The sequence below is a fragment of the Simochromis diagramma genome, unplaced genomic scaffold, assembly GCF_900408965.1.
Source record: "Simochromis diagramma unplaced genomic scaffold, fSimDia1.1 OVJJ01000324.1, whole genome shotgun sequence".
NCBI classification, from domain to species: domain Eukaryota; kingdom Metazoa; phylum Chordata; class Actinopteri; order Cichliformes; family Cichlidae; genus Simochromis; species Simochromis diagramma.
Genome location: NW_024386918.1, coordinates 19,421 through 42,128, shown reverse-complemented (window position 1 = coordinate 42,128; position 22,708 = coordinate 19,421). Strand labels below are relative to the sequence as shown.

Here is a 22,708-nt window from a genome sequence, read left to right as displayed (position 1 = left end):
TTCCTTTTCAAGTAGACCCTGGTCCATGCAATTGATGAAGAAATTTTCTCTGACGCTTTGTGCCACCGAGAAAAGTTACTGCAATGTGAAACTTTGTAACTATTATTGACTTTATGCATTGCTTTAAGTGGCCATTTTTAAAAAAGGAAAATCAGCATAGGTGTTTCCCCAGTTACCACTATATGTGAAGGACAGTGTCACAGGGAATTCGTAGAACCTTTTTGTTGTGAGGTGAATGTCCTGCTTGGCTGGGGCCTTTCTGTGTGGAGTTTGGTCTGGTTTTTCTGACTTCCTCTCACAGTCCAAACAGACACATGTTAGGCTAATTGTCGATTAGACAAGTAGTTCAATAGTAAAACTATAAAAGCACCATGCAAATGCCAGTGTGGGTCAGATCCTGTGCTGCTCCTTTAACATCTGTATCAGCAGCTATGATAATTATTTACTGCAGTACAATGATGCAGAGATATGTAAATAGTTATGGGGTGACAACAGACAATACCAAACAGCCCAGCACCTTTTGTGACTTGAACAAAAGGCAGCATAAGATTGTATGTTATATGCAAACACTGACAATGCTTTAAAGACCTAAACCAAGCAAAGAGTTGGCACGTCTTAAAATCGAATTAGCCTGTTTTAATTGTTTGACAGTATTATAGATCGTGTCTAGGCCACATTTGCAAACACTCACCAGGCATTTTCTCATTCATAACATAATTTTCCTGTTGAGATATATGGGGAAAAATAGATGTTTCTTGTCTCTAGCACTCCCTAGTTATTATTGTGAGAGCACCATATAAAGGATTTAAATAATTAATAATAGTTTCAGATAGAGACAACTTGAAAATGCAACTGGTAGATTTACTAATCTGTCCTGTTACTCCATGGACTCTCCTAGATCTAAAGCCCAGCCTCCTTCAGCTCACCAGCAGGTCAGAAGCTACCGTAACTGGAACCCTCCATTGCTTGGAAATCTCCCTGATGATTTTCTACGGATTCTTCCACAGCAGTTAGACAACATTAAGGTAAAAATGGGATTGTTTTTTCCCAAGCGTTCACGAGATGGCTCCTTTTTTCTCTCCTTACTGTTAAATACTGTTAATACCATTAATGTCTTTTTCTTATGTTGGCCTTGTTTGTTTGTTTGTTTGTTTGTTTTTCTTTTGTTTGCTTGCTTTGTGATACTGTAATATGTGTGTAGTTAAACAAACAAAAACAAAATAAACCTGTCAGAGACAGAGAAAAGCCTTACGGAGTGGCTGAATTAACAATCTGGGACATGCTTAAAAAGAAGAATTGCATTTGTTGGTTAAGAAAACACCTTCATAACATATCCAAGTCAAGAACGTTGTCAAGGAGGTAGTGTGTCAGCCTTCACTGACAGAAGATTGTGTTCTGACAGCCACATCAGAAATGTTTGGCTAAGTTAATTATGTTAATTATATTACTGGGGGCAAGAAGGAGAACATCTGGTGTAATTCAATGCAATTCAATTTTATTTATACAGCGCCAAATCACAACAACAGTTCCCTCAATGCACTTTATATTGTAAAGTAGACCCTACATACAGAGAAAAACCAAAGAATCATATGACCCCCTGTGAGCAAGCACTTTGGCAACAGTGGGAAGGAAAAACTCAATATTTTAACAGGAAGAAATTTCCGGCAACGGATGTATCGCCAGATATGTTATTTAAATATAGACGTTTGGTATCCACAGAAATGTCAGAATCTCAGCTAAAAGCGTACAATACCATTTAAACAACCACCAAACAGCAAACAATTAAAGAGCAGGTAAATCCACAAAACGATGTAAACACAAATCGCTGCTCGTTCACCCGACATGCTGTCGGGTACTGAAATCCAACCTCTCACAGATTCTGAAACTGCAGGTTTCGTTGTCACGTTTTCATCACAGAAAAGTTTGTTTTTCACTTTCTTTTTTGTGATATTCTTTTTATTTCTTTTGTTGATGCAAAGACAACTTTAAAAGCATCACAAACATTAAAAAAAAAAAAAATCCAAGCCAAACGGAAACAGTGAAAACTGGCAGTCCTGATAGGGGGTTTTCTGAAACCGTCAACTCATCCTGAAATTTTACTGTCAGCTAGGAGGGCCATAACAGGGAACACCTTTCACAGTAATAACGAGTTACAGTAGTCCATCCTAGAGGTAATAAATGCATGAACTAGTTTTTCTTTGTTACTCTCAGACAGGATAAGTCTCATTTTTGAGACATTGTGCAAATAGAAGAAAGCAGTCTTACATATTTGTTTAATGTGTGCATCCTCCGCAATTCCTCACAGTGTTACTGGAGGCCAAGGTAATGCCATCCAGAGTAAGCTTCTAGCTAGATGCCAAATTTCTAAGATTTTTAGGGCCAAAGTACAATAACTTTAGCTTTATCTAAATTTAGAAGCAGGACCACCGTGCCAATTAGAAGTGGCACAGTGGTTAGCACTGTTGCCTCATAGCAAGAAGGTCCTGAGTTGAATTCCACAATCAGGCCGTGGTCTTTTTGTGTGAATTTTGCATGTGTTTGTGTGGGTTCTCTCCAGGTAATCCGGAGGCCACTTCCGCTAATTAGTTAATTGGAAACTCTAAATTGCCCAGAGATGTGAATGCAGGTGTAAGTGTGTATGTGTTAGCCCTGCAACAGACTGGCGACCTGTCCATGGTATACTTTGCCTCTCACCCTAAGACATCTGGGATAGGGTACAGGTGCAGCTTTCCCAGCGACCCTGAAAAGGATAAGCGGAAGAGATGTCTTTACATCTGTATGACATTCCTATAGTTTAACTATCTGGCTTCACGGATAGAAGCTGGGTTCTATCCGTGTGTTTGAGAGAGTTGGGTGTTATCTGCATAACAGTGAGAATGTATGCATACATTGCTATACCTAAGGGAAGCATGTATAATGTAAACAGAATTGGTCCTAGCACTGAACCCTGTGTGTGAAGAGGACTCTCCATTTAAATGAACAAATTGTAGTCTGTTAGGTCGAAATGATTCAAACCATTGCAGCACAGTACCTGTAATACCTACAGCATGTTCTAATCGCTGTTATAAAATATCATGGTCAACGGTATCAAATGCTTCTGGCTGCACTGAGGTCTAGCACGACAAGCACAGAGATGAGTCCACTGTCAGAGGCCATAAGAGCATCACTTGTAACCTTCACTAAAGCTGTACTCTGTACTTTGATGAGCTCTGAAACCTGACTGAAACTCTTCAAATAAACGATTTCTCTGCAGATGATCAGTTTACAATAAGTCTTTCAAAAAAAATGTTCAGATAAAAGGAAAGGCAGCTAGGTTAAGTGATGGCTTTTGAGGAAGTAATTACTGAAGTTAACTCAGAGAGATAAATTGGAGAAAAACAGTCTAAATAAATATTTGTGGTACACAATGTTAAGTCTGTGAGATTATGAGTAATCTTTTCTCTTAATGGTTAAAATTTATTTTGTCAAGAAGTTCATGAAGTCATTACTAGGCAACATTAAACAAATGGTTGCCTCAACAGTGCTCTGACTTTTTGTCAGCCTGGCTACAGTGCTGAAGAGAAACCTGGGGTTGTTCTTATTTTCTTCAATCAGTGCTGAATAGTGGGATGTTCTAGCTTTATGGAAGCCTTTTTATAGAGCAGCACCAAACTAGCTACAGATTTTTCAAGAGTGCAGAGCTGGATCTCCAGTTTAGTAATCCTGGCCTCTGAAGTTGTAAATGGGCTATGTTTATTACAAGTATCGTTATTACTCAAGGAGGCTGAGGAGTAACTAAAATCTGACCGAGCAGGAAAGTGCAGGAGGGACTATGACCTGCGAGATAAAGCTTGCTGACACTGGGCGTGGCATTTCATTCCAGAATGGCTTGATAGTCTGGAGATTGAATTGTACACTGCATAGATTCAAGACACCCTGTGTCACATGCAGCAAAGCATCCCCAGAACATGTCCATGCCTCCTCTGTTTTTCACTGTAGGTTCAATGTTTTTTTTTCTTCTTTGCTTCATTTCTACCCCTCGACTGTTAAAGGTTGCTGGGGTATTATCGTCACCCCACTGGGCAGTGTGGACACTCAAGTTTGTAAATGCAATAACTTGAGAACAAAGTGATGTAAGAGCTTCAAATTGACACAATTGGTGTGTCAAGTGTGTGACGAGAATTTTCAAATTGATCCCACAGGTGCATCTACTAAAAGTATTGAACAAGTTTGAATCTCAGTGACCTTGGTCTCAAAGTCAGAGTAAACTTTCTGAAATTCTTGTGAATATGAAGCCTTGTCCCAGGCTATCGCACAGCTAACACGGAGAGACAGACAACCGTTCACACTCAAATTCACACTTTTAGAATTTAAAATAATAATAATAAAATTATAATTTTATTTCATTTTTTTCTGTCACCACTGAACTTTTTTTTTCTTTAGTGGAAAATGATCAACAGTTTTGTTCACAACTGTGTACCCTGATTAAAAATTAGACCCCCTCCAAACAGCTGCTCTGTTTTTTACATGAATTCGTGTGTTGTTTATTTAGTATTTATCCTCCCCATTGTCTTTTACTGCCTCATCCTCATTTGATTTATAGACCTGCATTTAACACACAGGCACAGCAGTTTTTCCATCAATTTTTCTTCACATCTACCTCTTAGTTTATTCTACAATACATTTGTGACGGGGTCTTTCTGTGTGGAGTTTGCATGTTCTCCTCATGTTTGCGTGGGTTCCCTCCGGGTACTCCGGCTTCCTCCCACCGTCCAAAGACATGCACTTTGTGGGGATAGGTTAATTGAGAAATCTAAATTGTCCATAGGTGTGAATGCGGGAGTGAATGTGAGTGCGAATGGTTGTCTGTCCCTGTGTGTTGGCCCTGCGACAGACTGGCGACCTGTCCAGGGTGTACCCCGCCTCTCGCCCTATGACAGCTGGGATAGGCTCCAGCGCCCCCCGCGACCCTGAAAAGGATCAGCGGAAGCGAATGAATGGATGGATGGACATTTGTGGCCAGTGCTGGTACAAAATTTGTTTTTCATGCACTTTTCTGCTTCAGTTATTATTTTGATTACTTTTTTACATGGTTCTATGATGCAATGACGAACAGTCACAGGGATTTCATAAAGGTTTTTTTGTTTTGTTTTGGTCTTTTTTGCATTTTTGGCATTGGTGCCACTGGTTTAGACAAAATAATAGTAATCCTGAGTACAGATTGATACATACATTAATCCTTTTTTTTTTCTCAGCAGAGCTCTCAGAACAGTCTGTCTCAGCTGTCACCGTCCTCCTCGTCAGTTTCTTCATTAAGTCAGTGGACAGTGCAGTCTGGTTCTGGGTCTGCTGCCGGAACCACTGGGGGTCCTGGTTTAACAACAGCAGCTACAGAGCAAGACAAGAAACTGAAACAGTATCTGGAAGATGAGCGTATCGCGCTGTTCCTGCAGAATGAGGAGTTTATGAGAGAGCTACAACGCAACCACGAGTTTCTCATTGCCTTAGAGAAAGGTATTCCTGTTCACAGTATACACAGAAAAATTCTGCCATTAATGTCAACATGAGCCTGTGAGTTGCACTGGCTCGTCTTATATCTTATTGTACTTACCTGATGTATTGGAATTTAAAAAATACTTAATAAGATACTGTTAATACTGAAGAGCTGTCAAGTCCTTTTACAGTGTTGTGCACCTAGCCCATCACACTACCACAACCATGCTAATATGACTTGTTTGTTTATTTCATGAAGTGCAGTGTTAGTTTTACGCCAGATATAATCGGATGTAATCTTCCATAAAGTTCAATGTTTGTCTTGTTAGCCACAGAATTTTTTCCCAAAATCCTTACGGAAATTTTTTGCCAATTCTGAGATAAGCCTTTTGCCTCTTTTGCACTAGCACCTACTCGGTGCACCTACTACTTGACTGTACTCTGCTCTACTTGGTTTTGGATGATCCACCTGAATGTGGATGGGTTTGTTGGACAAAGGCAGAATGAAAGTTCTTTGTTGTATGTGACACAAACAACACAACAAGACATTGAGGTGATGGTATAGCTGCTGCTAAACTGATGGTAAACGTTTGCACCTCTTCACTGGACTTCCAGTTTAATGGTTTAACGAGACAGACGTGTGAAGTAACTGCTTATTGATGGACTTAATCCACTAAAAACGTAATCATTGACGATTTTTCTAGAGTTAAACCCACGATTGAGTGGGGAAGGAATCACAGGAGGCTGACAAAACACAAATATGCCTAAAATAGAAGATAAAAACAACTCAGCGGCAAGAGCTAGCAATGTCTTGCTCGACTGGAAGCTAGATACTACCTACGTAATGGAAAACCCTAAGAACAGAAAGTCAAGTCCAGCTAAGTAGGTGATGGTGGAATAGAGGCTTTTGCATTCTTTTTGGTCAGCAGTGGATTTTGCCTTGAAACTCTTACATGGACAGAGTTTTTACCTGGTCTCTTTCTTAGTGCTGAATTATGAGCAGTCAACTTAGTTAAGTTCAGTGAAAGTAAGGATGGAATTCCTTTAGTGTATTTTCTTTTCTTTTCTTTTTTTTGTGACCTCCTGGATGAACCGTTGATGCTCTTTTGGAATAGCATTGGTAGACCTTCCACTACTAGGAAGGTTCACCACTGTTCCAGGTTATATCCATTTGTGGGTAATGGCTCTCACTGCGTTTTGCTGGAGTGCCAATGCTTGGTAAAGATTTGCAACCCTTTCCAGACTAGTAGATATCACTTGTGTTTTTTTCTCATCTATTCTTAAGTTTCTTTAGATTATATTATGTGTTGTGTTGCCTGCATAGCCTATTTCACTTTGCCAGACAGGTTCTTGGTAAGTTAGGCCTAGCGAAATTGAACTCAACTTTCCAAAAAGGTGGTTAATGACAGTTAATTTATCATTTAAATTACTTTTTCACATAGGGCAAGGTAGTTTTTTTCCCTTAATGAATAAAAACATAATTTAAGTTCACATTTTGTATTCAATCCAGTTACCTTTGTCTAATACTAAATAGTGACGTGGGCGAGTAGTTGACTTGCTGACTAATCATGGCTAGTCGGTACCAGACTAGTTGTCTAATCTAATTGTTAAAATTTTAATTGATGCCCAATGCCTGTAAATTATTGTCATAAATGTTATGCAACCATCTGCCACCAGATAGCACACTGTTTTTGAGAAATGTAATAAATCTGTGAATCTAGGCCTTATCTTTTTGTATTAGAGCATGGAGGAAATTAGCTTTCTCTGAAAGGTGGATGGCTTATCCCTTAGCAACAGAGTAGGGAGCTCAGAGTAGAGCAGCTACTCCTCCACATTGGAAGGAGATTGCTGTAGACTCCTGGGTAAGGTGTCCCGACTGTGAATGTCCTACCAGCAGGAGACCCCGGTGTAGACCCGCAACACACTAGGGAGATTACATGTATTGGCTGGCATGCAAACTAATCTATGTATATTTATTCGTATATTACCATTCTTTTTCTATTATATAACATAAGAAAATTACTGACTGCGAAAGCACACATTGTGTTTTGCTGAGGACCACTGAATGTAAACATAATTGTTTAAAGAAAACTGCACAGTGCAGAAAACTGTTTTTTTTTTTCTTGTTTTATTTTGCTTTGTTATTGCCAAGGTCTGCTTTTATGCTTAAGTATTATGCTTGGTTTGTTTTTATTACTTTGGTTAAAGTAATAACATTTAAAGGTTTGCTCTCATACAACACAGTATTAACAAAAAAGCTAAAGCTTGCTAAGTCTAGAGAATGCTGGAACCAAAATCTGAAAAAGGAGAACTCTCAAACACATCTGCATATGCTTGGCAGTCATCCCAAAACAAGAAATCTGTGTTCATTAAACAAAACAAAACCTATTTTGGGGTGGCTAGCATTCATGAAAAGTCAACTTCTTAGTGATAGTTCACTATAAGTAGTGGGATATATCTCTGTACGTTTGTTGTGAAAGATTTGCACAAGAAGTTGCTGCATTTACTCTACAATGTGCCAGAGCTCTAACAGTTTGCCTTTCCCAGCAGAAACTGAGATTAAGAATTTAAATTTGGGTCATATTACTTTTATGCTAGAGCTCGTCACATCTGGGCAACACACATTAGTGGTCATAACATCTCCTCTCTTTTTAGATCGCTTGAAGTATGAGTCAAAGAAATCAAAGTCCAATCATTCAACTAGCTTGGAGAATTCCACAGGTAGATATCACTCATCAAGATTTGTCTGCTAAGCTACTTTGAGCTCTGTCTAAATTGTACAGAGTACTGGTTTATGTGTTTGTGCATTCACTGTGTTAGCTGCATCAAAAATTTGCACTCAATATATCACACTGTGCATTTTTACGTTTGATATATTTGATCTTCAGATGCACAAGTGTACTGTGTGGTAGTGCTTCTGTGTATGTGTGCAGGAGACCAGTACTCTGGAGCTTCCATGGAGGCCATCTCAGATGATGCGTTCAGAGACAAACTCAAACACATGGGCAAATGTAAGTCTGCTGATTTACAGTAGTATTATTGTTTCACAATACCTACCTAGCAGGATGGCTGCTGTGTTTGCTTCGGATTACTCCTCACCCCCCACCCGACCCTGTGGCTTGTTGTGCTGTGGACATTTATGTACTTTTATGTGCAGAGGAGTTTTTTTGTTTCCTGTTCTCATGCTGTCCTCCCAAGAGCCCAGCATGAGTAGAGGTCTCTTTTTTTTCCTCTTTTTTTAGTCCCATTGTAGTGTATATTTCAGTGTTTTTCTGTAACGCTACCGATCTCCGACCTGTATCCCCATGTGATGTCCGTGTTGTGTGTGTAAGGTTGGGGGGGGTGTCCTATTTCACTGCAGGGCAACCTGCACGTGGCGAATAAAGCCTTGATTGATTGATTGATTAGTATTTATAGTCATTTTGTAGTTTGATTAATGGAGCAGGAAGTTGTTTTTTTTCACCTTCAGCAACAAGAAAGAAGCTGTTTGAAATTGCCAGAACATTTTCAGAAAAGACAAAGAGAAGAAAGTCAAAAAGGAGGACACTCCTGAAGCATCATTCGTATCCTTTATGTAAATGTGGTCAGGCTGAGATTCTTGTATTTTTAAAAAGGTTCCTTTCATGTTGTGAGGCAGTACAGTAGCTAAAACAACACATTAAATCAAAACCACTTTCAAAACTGTTATGATAATGGTTAGACTTCTAGTACACTACACACAGAAGAATTTTTTTACTGTTGATAGTACTTGTTTTAATGTACAGCTGTTTCTTTTCACTGCTGTTAAGTGCTAATCGGTGACTCAACTCCTGGGTCCTCCGGTCTGCATGTAGAAATACCTTGGGAAAGATACTAAACACTAAGTTGCTCCTTTAGTTGTTTGTGTGTATGAGACAAAGCACTTAAAGGCACAGAATGAAAGTCTTTTGTAATGAGACATAAAAAGCAACACAAGTCTTTTGAGTGCTCAGAAAAGCATTCCACGATGGACTACATTATGAAGAAAGAGTAAGACGAAAAATTTAACTGAGTAGTATGTAAATAAGTAATTAGTTAAAATTGCAGAACGTTCTTGTCTTGTTTTAGTGTTTTAGTAATTAATTTGATAAGTGTTTGATTTCATAAGTCACTAACATTAAACTTTGTGTGTTGGTAGTGTTGTTTGATCATACAACAATATTTGGATACTTGCTAACCCCCTTGAGTGTCTTTTAGTACACCTGAAGGGTAAAACACCATCAACCTGACACTCTAACACTACGTTCAGTTTAAACCAGTGTTTAAACTGAACATAGTGAATTGATATACATCTGAACTTGTGATCACAGGTGACATGAAAGGTCTAAAATTTGGCATTTTAAGCATGGTGAAACATGGTGGACAATTTTAGGCACAATTGTGTTCAGTTGATGCAATAGAGTTGTAGGAGGCTGAGGCTGTGAGGGGAGGGCTCCAGCAAGACACTGATGACACTTCCTTTGGGGTTCGCTCACACTTTCTTTTATTCCACACTTCCTCTGGTATACCATTGCGGCCATGCTTCCCAGTTGCCAGCCAGCTCACAGCTAGTTTCCAACTGCAGAAACCAGCTTGGCTCAGCTGTCTTCCTTCATCTTCTCTGAACCCAGCAAGCAACTGTTGGAGAAATGGGGAATGGCTGATTAGACAAAAACTGACATCTGTGTGCAAAACAAAGGGATATCTGCGTGCACTCTGGTGAAATGGCCCCATGAGGGTGGGTTTGATCTAACAGACTGGTCCATCTTTGAACAGCAGGACCTGGTGACCTTCACTTAGTCTGTCCTTTTCTACATTAAAGAAAGTGTAGAGAATGCGACAGTGACCTAAATTGTTTGCATTTTCCCTAATCGAAAATCTTGGATGACAAATGAAGTACAGGCTCTGGTCAGAATTCGTAACTCAGGCTGAGGGACAGCACTACCAGAGCCCACCTGAGGAGGGGCATCGAACTGGCCAAGGAGGGCCTATAGGAGAGTGTGGAGGCCGTCTTGCTGATAACATCTCCTACCAGGTGTGGAGAGGAATCCAAGCCCTCACCAAATACAAAGGCCAGAGCCCCCCAACAGGAGCCTCAAAATTGCAGAGGAGCTCAGGCAGGCATCCTCACCAGATTGTTCAACCTTTCCCTGATTCATGCCACTGTTCCCACCTGTCTGAAGGCCTCCACCATCATTTCCATCCACAAAAGGCCTGGTATAGACAATCTCAAAAATGACAGACCTATAGCCCTCATGTCTGTAGTCATGAAGTGTTTCGAGCAGATAGTGTCTCCACCCTTTTGCCTACAGAGCAAATCAGTCCACGGACAATGCCATCAATATCAACCTTAACAGAGCACTGAGCCACCTGGAGAGCATGAAGAGCTACATCAGGATAATCTTTGTGGACTACAGCTCGGTGTTCAACGCCATAATCCCAGACATCCTCAGCACCAAACTGGACCACCACCACATCCCACTTGCTTTGTGTTATTCAAAGGTTATTCAGAGGTTATTCAGAGGTTGTATGAAAGTACGAGGTAGTTTAGTGCAGGCAAAACAGTTAGTTTGCAGTAGTGTGGTAATATTTAAAGTAATGCACTATGTTGGACTGTTGTAGGCATCTGTGTTGTTCATGGTCACTGTAACAGGCATTTTAAATTTAAACTGATGATTAATTCAATGAATTTGACCTTTATACTAGATTTATGCTGTCTAGAGTTTGGAAATCAATCATGATAGCTCATGTAACACATGCTTGTATCTTGCTGAATTCAGTTGAAAACAAAAAGAACAATAAAACTTAGAGCAGCACAGGTTAGATGACCACAGGCTGTATACAAAATAATCTGCTGGAGCACACAACAGAAATCACTGTGAATGATTTCTAAGTTACTCCTCGCTGCACCACTACAATTGATCTTAGGTTTCTCACACCTGCTGAATCCCACTTTAACCCATGAGTATACTCACTTAATAGGACAGGCATTTGTTAAATTTTGTTTGTTTTTTCTAAGCTTTTTTTCCCATAATGTTTGTATTCCAATAATATCATTTTATTGGTATATTAACATGACATAAGGTTCTGTTAGCTGTCCTCAGTAATAGCTGGTAGATATGTCCTTCAATAAGCTACTTTTTAAATTGCATTTTTACTGTATTTTGGATATTTCAGAGGCTGTACTTTTTATCAGTACTTTTACAAAACCATCTACTGAAGTGACAGATGTGCAGTTTTGCCACCTCTGGTGGACCAGTGTTATTCATAAGGAGCTAAGCACCATCATTGTTGTCATATTCTGAGAAAAGCAGTTCCATGGTCTGTGCCATTGTTACCGAGGTTTTTGGTTCTCATATTATTGCTAGCCATGCATAAGCTTCCATAATTGCATTTATTTCTCCATGTTTGTGAGTCCATGAACTCTGAGAGATTGATCTGGCTTGCAAGGTCTGAGTTTTGTGGCTCTTAACTAAACTCCTTTCCAGATTGGGCACAGCCAACTCTACAGCCAATCTTCTTGATGATGTAGAAGGACACCACTGTGGTAAGAAATCATGTGAACCATACAGTGCTAATGGGTTTCATGCTATAATGTAGAGGAGTGTTTCCTGACTGATCTAGCTTAAAGGTCAGACCTCAGAGAGAGAGTAATGGTTAAAGCATAAAGCACCCTAACAGTGATTCTGTGTTTTCAATCCTTGCATTAAAACACAAAGATAAGTAACTGAGCCACATTTTAGTTTTAAAGAATTAGTCCTAACCAACTTTGTGGTGGGCATAGTTCCAGTTCGGAAATTCAGAAGAGGACTGGTACAGAACTTAAGCAATGTAATATTTTGGCATATTTGGGTTTGGCGGCAAAATGTGTCTTAGCCAGTTTAAAAAAAGGTTTTAAAAACCTAAATAACTTTCTGACAGGAAACTGAACTTCTGACCACATTAGACATAATTTATAATAATAATAATAATCCATTTTATTTGAGGGCGCCTTTCAGAAACCCAAGGTCACCTTACAAAAACACAATTAATAAAAGGAACAATAGTCATAAAATACATAAAATAAGTTAAAATTACAAAACAGAGCGTGACAACAGATAAAATCAGCATTAAAGCGAATAAGCCAGTTTAAACAGATGTGTTTTGAGCTGTGTCTTAAATACGGAGAGGGAGTCAATATTTCTTAGTGCAGGAGGAAGAGAGTTCCAGAGCCGAGGAGCAGAGCGACTGAAAGCTCTGTTCCCCACAGTAATAAGGTGTGAGGACGGAACAGTAAGATGAATAGCAGATGATGATCTGAGAGTGCGGGAAACAGTGGTGATATGGAGCAGGTCACACAAATATGAAGGAGCAGATTTATGGATACACTTGTATGCAAGAAGTAAGATTTTAAAATTTATCCTGGTTTCTATGGGCAACCAGTGAAGCTGCTGAAGAACTGGGGTAATATGAGCACTTAACGGAGTGCAAGTTATGACCCGAGCTGCAGAATTTTGAAGAAGTTGGAGTTTATGAAGGGACCTTTTAGGGAGACCAAATAGGAGGGAATTACAGTAATCAATACGGGATGTAATAAGACTATGGACAAGGATGGCAGCAGCATGGGGAGTAAGGAAGGGACGGAGTCGGTGAATATTACGTAAATGGAAGTAAGCAGACCGTGTTATGTAATTAATGTGAGACTGGAATGAAAGAGTATTATCAAGTATGACACCCAAACTCTTAACCTGAGGGGAGGGAAGGGTGGGAGAATTTTCAACGTTAATGGAAAAGCTGTGGGATTTGGTTAAGATAGATGGTGTACCAACAAGTAAAACTTCAGTTTTATTACTGTTAAGTTTGAGGAAATTGGAGGAGAACCAGGATCTAATCTCAATAAGACAGTCTGAGAGGGAGGTAGGTGGGAGGGATGAATTGGGTTTAGGTAATTTGTCTTCTTTTCCAAACCCAGCTGTGGGTGGATACTTGCATAAAGGTCACAAAGGAACCAAACTACTCCTTTAATGTGAAAAAGCAAATCTGACACAGGACCTGATGCAACATGTCCTTCGGTACGACCATAATGTGTGGTTCAAATGAAAAACATGTACCATAGGTAGTCAAGAGAAGGACACAGGAGTATCTTCAGCTGTCTGTAAAACACAGTACAGGCTTTGTCATTGTATTGATTGATTGATTAATGCATTAAAAGTACCGTCATATTTGGATCCACCATGAAATACCACCTGAAAAGGATAGGATTGGCAGCAGCTTGATTTTTCAGCATGAAATGAAAAATGAGTAGCCAATTTTGTTTTGCCTTTGTTTGGGAACACTGTTGTCCGTCTTACCCTACCTAAAATTTAGACTGGTAACTCAGGAGGTAGAGCAGGTCTTCTACTAATCACAGGTTATATATCCTTGGGTAATATACTAGCCTTGAGTTGCTCTTCAGTGCATCCATCGAAGTATAAATGTGTGAGAATGTTAGAGCACTTTTTAAGTTTTTTAGGTGCACATGTAATGTTCATTTACTTTTGTGTGTGTCCAGAGGAAGATGGCCAGCCTAGAAGAGCAAACACTCAGGAAGAAACTGAAAAACGCAGTGAGACAATATCATGGTAAGATAATCTTTTGTTATTTTTACAGTTCTTAAATGAGTCTATGTATAGTGGCCACTTTATATATCCTGCATCATGATTAGGGCTGGGCATCGATTTCAATTTCTTTAACTGATTTGATCCAGATTTGATTCAATTTTGACTCCGACAGTCATAAATATTCTAAAAGAATATGGATATGTACAGATAAATGATCAGAATTATATCTATGTATAAAAAACCAAAGCTGATAATGTGAGACTGTAGTAACTGAGGATAAAACACAGAAAAATATAAAGGAGATTTTGCTGGCCTCGCTTATTATGGCAGATAAATATTCTGCAATAGATCAAAATCTGAAGAAAACCATGAATCAACATATGAACATTAACTGCTGCTGCTGAAGTGCTGAAGTTTTATTGGAGACATAGCTAAGCATGTTGCAATTTGGCATAACTTGTAAAAGTTTACATTTCTTCGGTATTGAACAGCAGAAAAAAACAAACAAAAGCAAAACAGCAGCTGACGGCACTGAACACAACAGTAGACTGGTGCGTAATAAGCAAGCGAATAATACAGAAACAGAGAAATTTTTTTTTATAGCAAACTGTTCTTGAAACACACTGAGAGAGAGCTGTGCACAAAGCGCGATCTTATCATGATGGAGAAGATGTTCTGTGACCACATTTCCAGTTGCATGGGGACAAATAAGTGTCATCTGCAGTGGTATCTGCATCCAACTGTCCTGAAAGGTGGGACCTGTGTCCAAAATGACACATGCACAACTGCGTCTTCTCACCCATAATGGGAAACACCGGCACCTCCACAGGAGCATTCAGTCTTTACAAGGACTGCCAAGGATAGAGGTGGATAAAAAAAAAGATGCTTCTTCGAGAGGAATACTGTTACGGACTCTCAAGATCAAGGGTGATGTGCAGAGGAGTGGGAGAGAACTACGGGATGGTGATGCAGGACATATGTGGGGAGGTGTGCAATAGGAGTGACATATGGGTTAAAGGTAGGGGTGGTATGTGATGATATTATGATCGGTAGTGGGAGTAAGAAGCAGATGGAAGAGTTCCTGGTAAAATGGAGGTATACACTGGAGAGACTGAATTAAATTAAATACTTCAGATCAACCATGTAAAGTGTCATAGTATGGGCTCAAATTGTGGTCATAAATATTTTGTACTTGTAAATCAGGATTTGTATGTGTAAAAAGAATTTGTGTGTGGACTTAGTCAAAAAAATACGTGTGAAACTCTGCAAGTTACAAGTACGAATTTTGACCCTACTTTTCTTCCTTTCATCTGATTGGCCAATGTTATGTCAATCACAAATTTAACTATCCAATCAGAGAACAGGTGGGTGCTTTATGGAGCTTCAGGTCCTTGAAGGGAATAAATGCCCTTTTACATGCCAGCCCAGCGTTTTCCTTCATCACCATGAAAAAAAACAATCTGTGGTGGTCTCAGTTTGGTGATTTTTGTGTCTCAGGTTTACGTGCTTAATACAGGGACCTCCAGAGCCTTTTCAACAGCGCTGTGGACTGCGGGGGTGGGGAGGTAGTGTTTTGGAAATGACAGTCTTCACTAGTGGGGATAGTTACAAAGCTTTCTTCGTGAGCATACATGTTTTTATTGAACATTTGAAGAACTAGCAAAAAAAACCAAACTCTTGTAGAGGACATAAAGTCTGAGATAGAAACGACAAGGAGCAGGTGCATCTAGTACAGGTAGAGCTGCTGCAAAAACCCACAGAGCTCAGCAGCCAGCGCAACAAATTCTGGATCCTTGGCTTTTAGTTAGCAGTTAGCATTAGCAGCACGTCCTGCGTCCGATGTGAAAGGACCTTTATGCTGCGCACTGTGACTCACAGCAATGGTCCTGGGTCAGCCCTGACTTTGTGTTAAACTAATTCTAAAGTAATAATGGTATTTCTAACCACTGATATACCACAACTTTATCCGTTCAACAGCTGCTGAAAGTTACGGGACCTAGCTTCTATCGGCTATTTATATAGAGAGCCTCCAGCTTCAAACTGTATTACCCTTCAAGGACCTGCGCCCCTCCGACAGACAAACCCATCTGTTCTCTGATTGGATAGTTAAATTTGTGATTGACATGACATTGACTAATCAGATGAAAGGAAGAAAAATAGGGTCAAAATTCGTACTTGTAACTTGAAACTTGAGTGCGAGAGTTTCACAGGCATTTTTTGGCCACACACAAATCTTTTTTACGCACACACAAATTCTTTTTACACATACAAATCCTGATTTACAAATACAAAACTGATTTACAAGTACAAAATATTTATGACCACAATTTGAGCCCATATTGGATATCATAGAGTCCAAAAGAGGGGTGAAGAGAAGAATGCAGGCAGTGTGGCGTGGGTAGGCATAAGCATCAGAGGTGACTTGTAACAAAAGGATAGCAGTGCAGAGATAGGGACCTGCTATGGTGTATGTTTCTGAAATGTTGACACGAACAAAAAGGAGGCTGGGCGGGAGGTGGCAGAGTTGAAAACATTTTAATATTTTCATTGGGAGTGATGAGAAATTAGAAAATGATTATATCAAAGAAACCACTCAGGTTTATTGGAGACAGAGCGATGATAGAAATATTGGATAAAAGATATTGAATGTGATCTTCTGTGATCACTTGGACTTTTCAAAAGCTTCTTTTAAAAAAAGAAGGAAAAAAAGGCACAGATTTTGTTTTGGTATAAAATCATAATCATCTAGACTCTTTGCTTTTCAGATCCTCCCGTGCTGCTCCATATCGGTTTCCAAGGTGACTACAGCATCACCCATGGGCAGTGGTTTTCTAGCTCGTGTTGTTCCTACTTGCTCCTGTCCAAATCATTTGAAGAGTTAAGACACCCCTGCCCACCCCTGAAAGAGGAATCAGACTGTTCCCAGCCACTGGGCAAAAACTTTGTAAATGCATAATCTCTGTGTTCTAACATTTTATTGATATATCATTTTGAACATAAAGGAACACATGTTATTCCTTACAGTATTTGTTGATGACTTCTTTTAATCCACTGTGGAGGAATACTAGCATAGTGAAGCTCTTTCCATACAAACCCTTCTCCAGTCCTGTACTACAGCATACTAGGCATTTCAAATCCAAAGTGTGAACATGCATCTTTATATACACTAAACCATGTAGGGCTTTTTTTTTTTACCTCGTTTTCTCAAGCATTGTAATATTTAGCTTTTTATGTAACTGAATTTTTTTTGGTGTACAATTATTGTGGTTGTCTGTGGCTGCCTAAATGTCAAAATGTCACCATGGACAAAATAACCATTAGGCTGTGTTTTTAAAGAATGGTGTTCTGGGAAATAAGGGTGTTGCAGGGTATGGAGCAGTTTACTATTTTATTATTTTTTTGTTTGTTTGTTTGGCAAGGTGAAATTTTTCAGTTTGCGTTGTTGTCTATTTCAGTAGTACTGTAGGCACTGTGCTGTTCGAACATTAACCCAGGGTGACCAACTAGAAGCTGTCAAGCCAGGGAAAACATCAGCATCTTATTAGGCTTCATAAGGTTAACTGGTACACAAAGTCCTTCACATACATTATTGTCTAACCCAGTCTGAATGCAAATTTGGAGCTTTTAGGCTATGGCCATTTAAAGGTGAAATGACAGGAATGACTAAATTTGAATAAAATCTTCACAGTCACCCCTCCCCATTGAGTTTGGGCCTTGAGTTTGGCATTTGTCATTGTTGCCATCTTGTTTTATTTTATTTTTAATACATGATCGAAACCCAACAGTGGAGATGGGAAGTTATCAGCTAATACTACCTAGTTTAGTTGGCGAGGTACGTCCATTATTCACTTCGATGTCAATTGGGATAGCAATTATTGCTAGTGAAAATAACAAGATGTACTCAAAGGAAAAACTGAACACTGAACAAGACATTTTTGTAAAACTTGTGTATAGCAGCAAATGACTGACTGCCTGGAAGGTAGGACCAACAACCAATATGTTGAAATGTTGTTGAGTTGATGAAGGTTCTCATCTTGTTCACGGCTTCACCTTGGTAGCTTGAACCCGACGCACATTCCACCCTTATCGTGTGAAGCCTGTTACTGGTAGGTGACAGAAGAGTCAGGTCCTAATTAGGTGCCAGGTTTCCAAAAATCTTCATGCAGATCATTTTTTGTCTTTATTTCCTGAAGGAAAGCATATTTACAAGTGATGGTTCTATAAACAATGAGATGGTTGTGGGTTTGTGAAATCTGGTGGCTGAACAAAATGACAACAGAAAAAAATGTTTGTGGGATTTTCATCTTCATCTTTCTACTGTTTTTATTTGCACGTGTAGCTGTGAACCTATTGTGGATTGTTAATTGTAATGTTGGGAAGAACAAAAGAAATCAAACAATATGTAACTGCTTAAATTTAACAAATGGGTTTAACAAAAGTATTGCAAAAAGTTTGATGACTAGGTGATGCCTGTTCTCATATCATTGCATGATAAAGTAATCCGATAAAAGATTCAGCTATGATTCCAAGGGTTGAACTTATATTTGGCATCTTTTCCCCTGAATTCTCAATATGAGGTCCAGAGATCTTGATGCACAGGAAGCAGACCATAATTTGGCTTAAAAACCAACTTAAATCTATCAGAGCAAGCAAGAACTTTGGTAGCGACCATATCAGAGATGTGGTACATTCCTAAAAAGCAGGAATGCACTGGCCATGCTCACTGGCCACAGAAGACAACTAAAGTGGATGCTTGTTGTGTACTCTTTCCTTGATTTAGAAAAACACAACATCTAGCCATCTGCCTATGATTGTCATTCTCTGCAATCAAGAGATTACTTCACGATTGTGAATAGAGGTTTACAACAAGGTCCAAATACTGGTTACACTCAAGAACAGGGAGTTCAAAATTGAAAAAGCCAGAAAACCTCTTGGGGAGCCCGATCAGTTCTGGGGGGAAAAAAAGAATCCTTTCCTTTGGAAGATGAAATCAAGATGAACTTGTACTAGAATGATGGGAAAAGGAAATTGAGAAGGTGACTGCAGTGAATGCTGATAAAAACAGTATAATGAATTCTGAAGTGTGTGGCTATGATGTCTTCTCAGATTCAAACAAATACTGCAAAATTGATTGAATAATACATTTAGCCAACTTGGTCACATATTCTCAACTTGACATAGCATGCTTTTTACCCCTAAACGGTAAAAGGTATTGTCATCACCCCGCCGGGCAGGAAGGTAGGTGGGCCTTGAAGTTTGTGAATTTAATATAGGTGCTTCAAGTTGATACCCTTGGTACATCTTCTAAAAATCTTGGACAAATTTTAATCTCAATGACGTCGACCTCAAGGTTAAAGGTCAAGATTTCTGACAGTATTGCAATGCAATAACGTGAGAAAGAAGTCACCTAGGGTTCTCAAATTGATGCCATAGATGCATCTAACAAAAATCTCAGCTGACTTTGATAAACCATAAAACTTCCAAGGAAGTAATTGCAGCATTTAGTGATGTCTGTAGATTCTAGACTTGGGGTTGTCATGTGCTGCAAAGGTCATCTAATTTTTGAAAACACATTTAAAGTTATGTTAGCTTCTTTAATTATTTATGAGATTCTGTAAATTTGGGACTGTATATAAACTTTTCTGTGGTAACTAGACAGTCAATGCGGTAATTCTCTTAATCCTTAAGTCCCATACCTATGGACCTACTTGTATGAGTGAACTAACAGTACAAGGCAAGTAAATTGCAGCTTGATAAATAAACCATTCTGGATTTCTCTGCTCTACTGGATTATTTGATGATGAGTAAACTTTACTTGTCAGTGATGTCAAATACGTAATTTCTCAAAGGACCATTGCAGTGTTAAATGCATGTTCTGGCCAATTACTTTGCAAAGGTTAATTTTGAAGTTCGGTTTGTCAGTGTCTCATCAATATTGACCTCACTAGTTTTGTCTTTTTCAAGAAACTACCTGATGTGTCACAAGTAGCAGATAGATAAAGATTGGCTGGTAAACCTAGTGCAGCATTTGGCCTCTAAAATTGCAGATTTTGGTTTGTTTTGTTTGTTTTTTAAAAGAAATCAAAAACTCAAGAATTCATGGTGCCTTACAGGAAGTTTTCAGACCATATTGAACATAACTTAACATGGATGTAACAGAAGAATTTAAGTTATGGATGTCTGTCTACACATCACAGCATACAGAACCTGTGGTAATCCTTTCCATGGTCACTGATGTCAATGGGTCTATCTTTAGAACTGTGTTTGGACAAAAGAATTTTGTGTTCCTGGTGAAAGAAATGCTAGAAAAAATGTTGATATTATGTCAGTGTTGATTTTAATGTTTGTTTGGTTTTTGCACCAGGGCAAAACACAAAAACAAAAACAGCTTTAACAGAAAGAAACATGCCAAACACTGTGCTGGTCCTTTAAGAGATGAGGCTATGTTGTTGTGTAGTAAAGTCAGCAATTTAAAGTATCGATGTTAGGACATATGGTGTATTTTCAAGGGACAAATTCCAGATGAGAATCAGGTGAAGTGTTAGATGAGGTTTTCTGTAGTCCTTGTTTTGTTTCTCATATAGATTATGTTACTGTAAAATGCAGGTCAAACTGTCAAATTTGAATATTTGACAGTTTGATTCTGAAACTTGGTTTCCATGTCGGACCTAGAAGAATAAACAAAAGCTTTAATCAGTTTTGTAAAGAGGCAGGAAGCCTGAATGGGCTTTTTGTTTGACCTTTCACCCACTTCCTAAAAACACGTAGGAAATGCATTCAAAATCCTGTTGGCTGATTAAATGTAGCATAATGTGCACAACAGGAATAGTAACAGCAGCATAATGTCCTACAGGGTAGTTGAAGGCAATGCTTGTCTATCTGATTTATATAGGATGGTTGGTTGTTGTTTAAGGATACTTTGTGTTCTCCTCCTCAGGGAAGTCTAACACTAGATATCTTAACAAACAGAAGCACAAAAATCTGTTATTTCACCGAAGCAACAATGGATTGCCCATTTGAAACAGAGACCAGAAATACTTTTCTTTTTCATTTGAACTTTATGAAACAGCCATTTAGCAATAGCAAATCAGGTTTTCTGATTTCAGACTTTTTTTCTGTAATGTTTGTACTGCTATACTCAATACTTAGTCTTCCAAAACACTGAATCCAAAGGATATATATGTTTTTGTTTATTTTTTGTTTTTAGAACCAAACAAACATAAACATCCCATAAAAAACCTTATATTTACTACGTACATTTTTTTTTTAAAATCAGGTAAAAGATTAAAAGTGGAAATACAATATAATTACAGCTGTAACTGAATTGTGTTATAGTTAACTAATTTAAAGCAACATTTTTCACTTTAATGTTGGATGTTGAAAATGGTTCAAAATTTGCAGATCAAATCTAAATGTTATCAATTTGATTTATTTTAGTGTATATTAACAACATTAGCGTTCCATTAAAATAAGGCAGATACAAGGAAATTTTCTAACATGTATTTTTGTGGAATATACTAACTAGTAGACTAAGAGCTGAGAAATCCTTTTTACATACCTACATGTTCAGCTGCATCAGTCATATTAGATAGCCAGAAAAAAAACAAGTTTGATACTGGTGAGTTGTTTACAGTGCATATGGGCTTATGAACGCACCTGTAAGACTATACAGAGAGAGCAAGAAACATACAACATGTTGAACACTTTTAAATAGGTAAAATTTACTGGGTCCCATGTTCTTTAAAATGCGAAACAGAAAACTCTGTCTATTGTTTGATTTCAAATTCTTTTGTTTTTGCACATACACCACACCCTCGTGCTTGTAAGAATGCATTTGGATCTTATATTAGCCAGTCTTGAACCTGCCAACTCGCTAGTACAAAGTCCATGTGAAGTGGATTGTGCCATTGTGTGAATACTGTAGGTAATATTCTAGTGCAATCATTGCTAGAGTATCTCCAGCAGGGTAAAAGCAGGTTATTTACAAATGCATACTAAATGTATACATGTATATGCCCATGTGTATATATGAGAAAGGACAACTGAACATCCCAAACTAATTCTGCTCTCTGAAATTTATGTGTGAATACAGCTACAACTAGTAACTTTACAATTTGGCTCAATTGCTTGGCGTCTGAAGAAGGTGGGAATTAGAGAATTTGTTTCTTCCTCATTTTGTGATGGTTATGTAATTTTTTTCTACCCTGATTTGTCTGTAAACTGTATTTGTGAATACATTAACACAACCAATAAAGATTTTTTTTCTATAAAGTAACATTTTGTGTTGCCAGTATACTTTAGGTCATCGCTATCCTGAAAGACGAACTAATACCCCATTTTCAAGTCTAACCAGTTTCTCAGAGGACTGTTTGTAGCATTCATCTTTCCGTCATTCTGGCCACTCACCACATCACTGATGGTCAGAACCAGCTTCAAAACATAATGTTGCCACCACAACGTGAAGGATTGCCATGGAGTTCAATGGAGTACCTGTAATTCAGCTCAAAAACATGAACATTTGATCTCATATCTTAAAATATTTTTTTCTCTTACTCTTTTAGTTTTAAAAACATTTGGATTAGCTTCAAACAGGCTGTAGCTGATGAGATGGCTCCTCTTGTGGCAGGTTTTTCTGTCCTTGCAGAAGTTTTGTTATGTTC

The 22,708-nt window shown here is 38.6% G+C and overlaps 1 protein-coding gene across 6 annotated transcripts in view; it reads left to right on the top strand.

Annotated features, from left to right (window-relative positions):
* cuedc1b (CUE domain containing 1b) overlaps nucleotides 1–22,323 on the top strand; it is a 31,440-nt gene extending 9,117 nt beyond the window's left edge. For 3 of the 6 annotated variants that reach the window (XM_040036455.1, XM_040036457.1, XM_040036456.1), the window contains 8 exons: nucleotides 899–1,025; nucleotides 5,235–5,493; nucleotides 8,128–8,193; nucleotides 8,385–8,483; nucleotides 8,942–9,035; nucleotides 11,958–12,016; nucleotides 14,000–14,069; nucleotides 16,814–22,323. In XM_040036455.1, coding sequence (XP_039892389.1) covers nucleotides 899–1,025; nucleotides 5,235–5,493; nucleotides 8,128–8,193; nucleotides 8,385–8,483; nucleotides 8,942–9,035; nucleotides 11,958–12,016; nucleotides 14,000–14,069; nucleotide 16,814 — 775 coding nt within the window. In that variant the 3' untranslated portion in view covers nucleotides 16,815–22,323. The remainder of the gene's footprint in view (nucleotides 1–898; nucleotides 1,026–5,234; nucleotides 5,494–8,127; nucleotides 8,194–8,384; nucleotides 8,484–8,941; nucleotides 9,036–11,957; nucleotides 12,017–13,999; nucleotides 14,070–16,813) is intronic. The other 3 variants (XM_040036458.1, XM_040036461.1, XM_040036459.1) reach the window with 3 other exon arrangements.
* The last annotated feature ends 385 nt before the right edge of the window (nucleotides 22,324–22,708 follow it).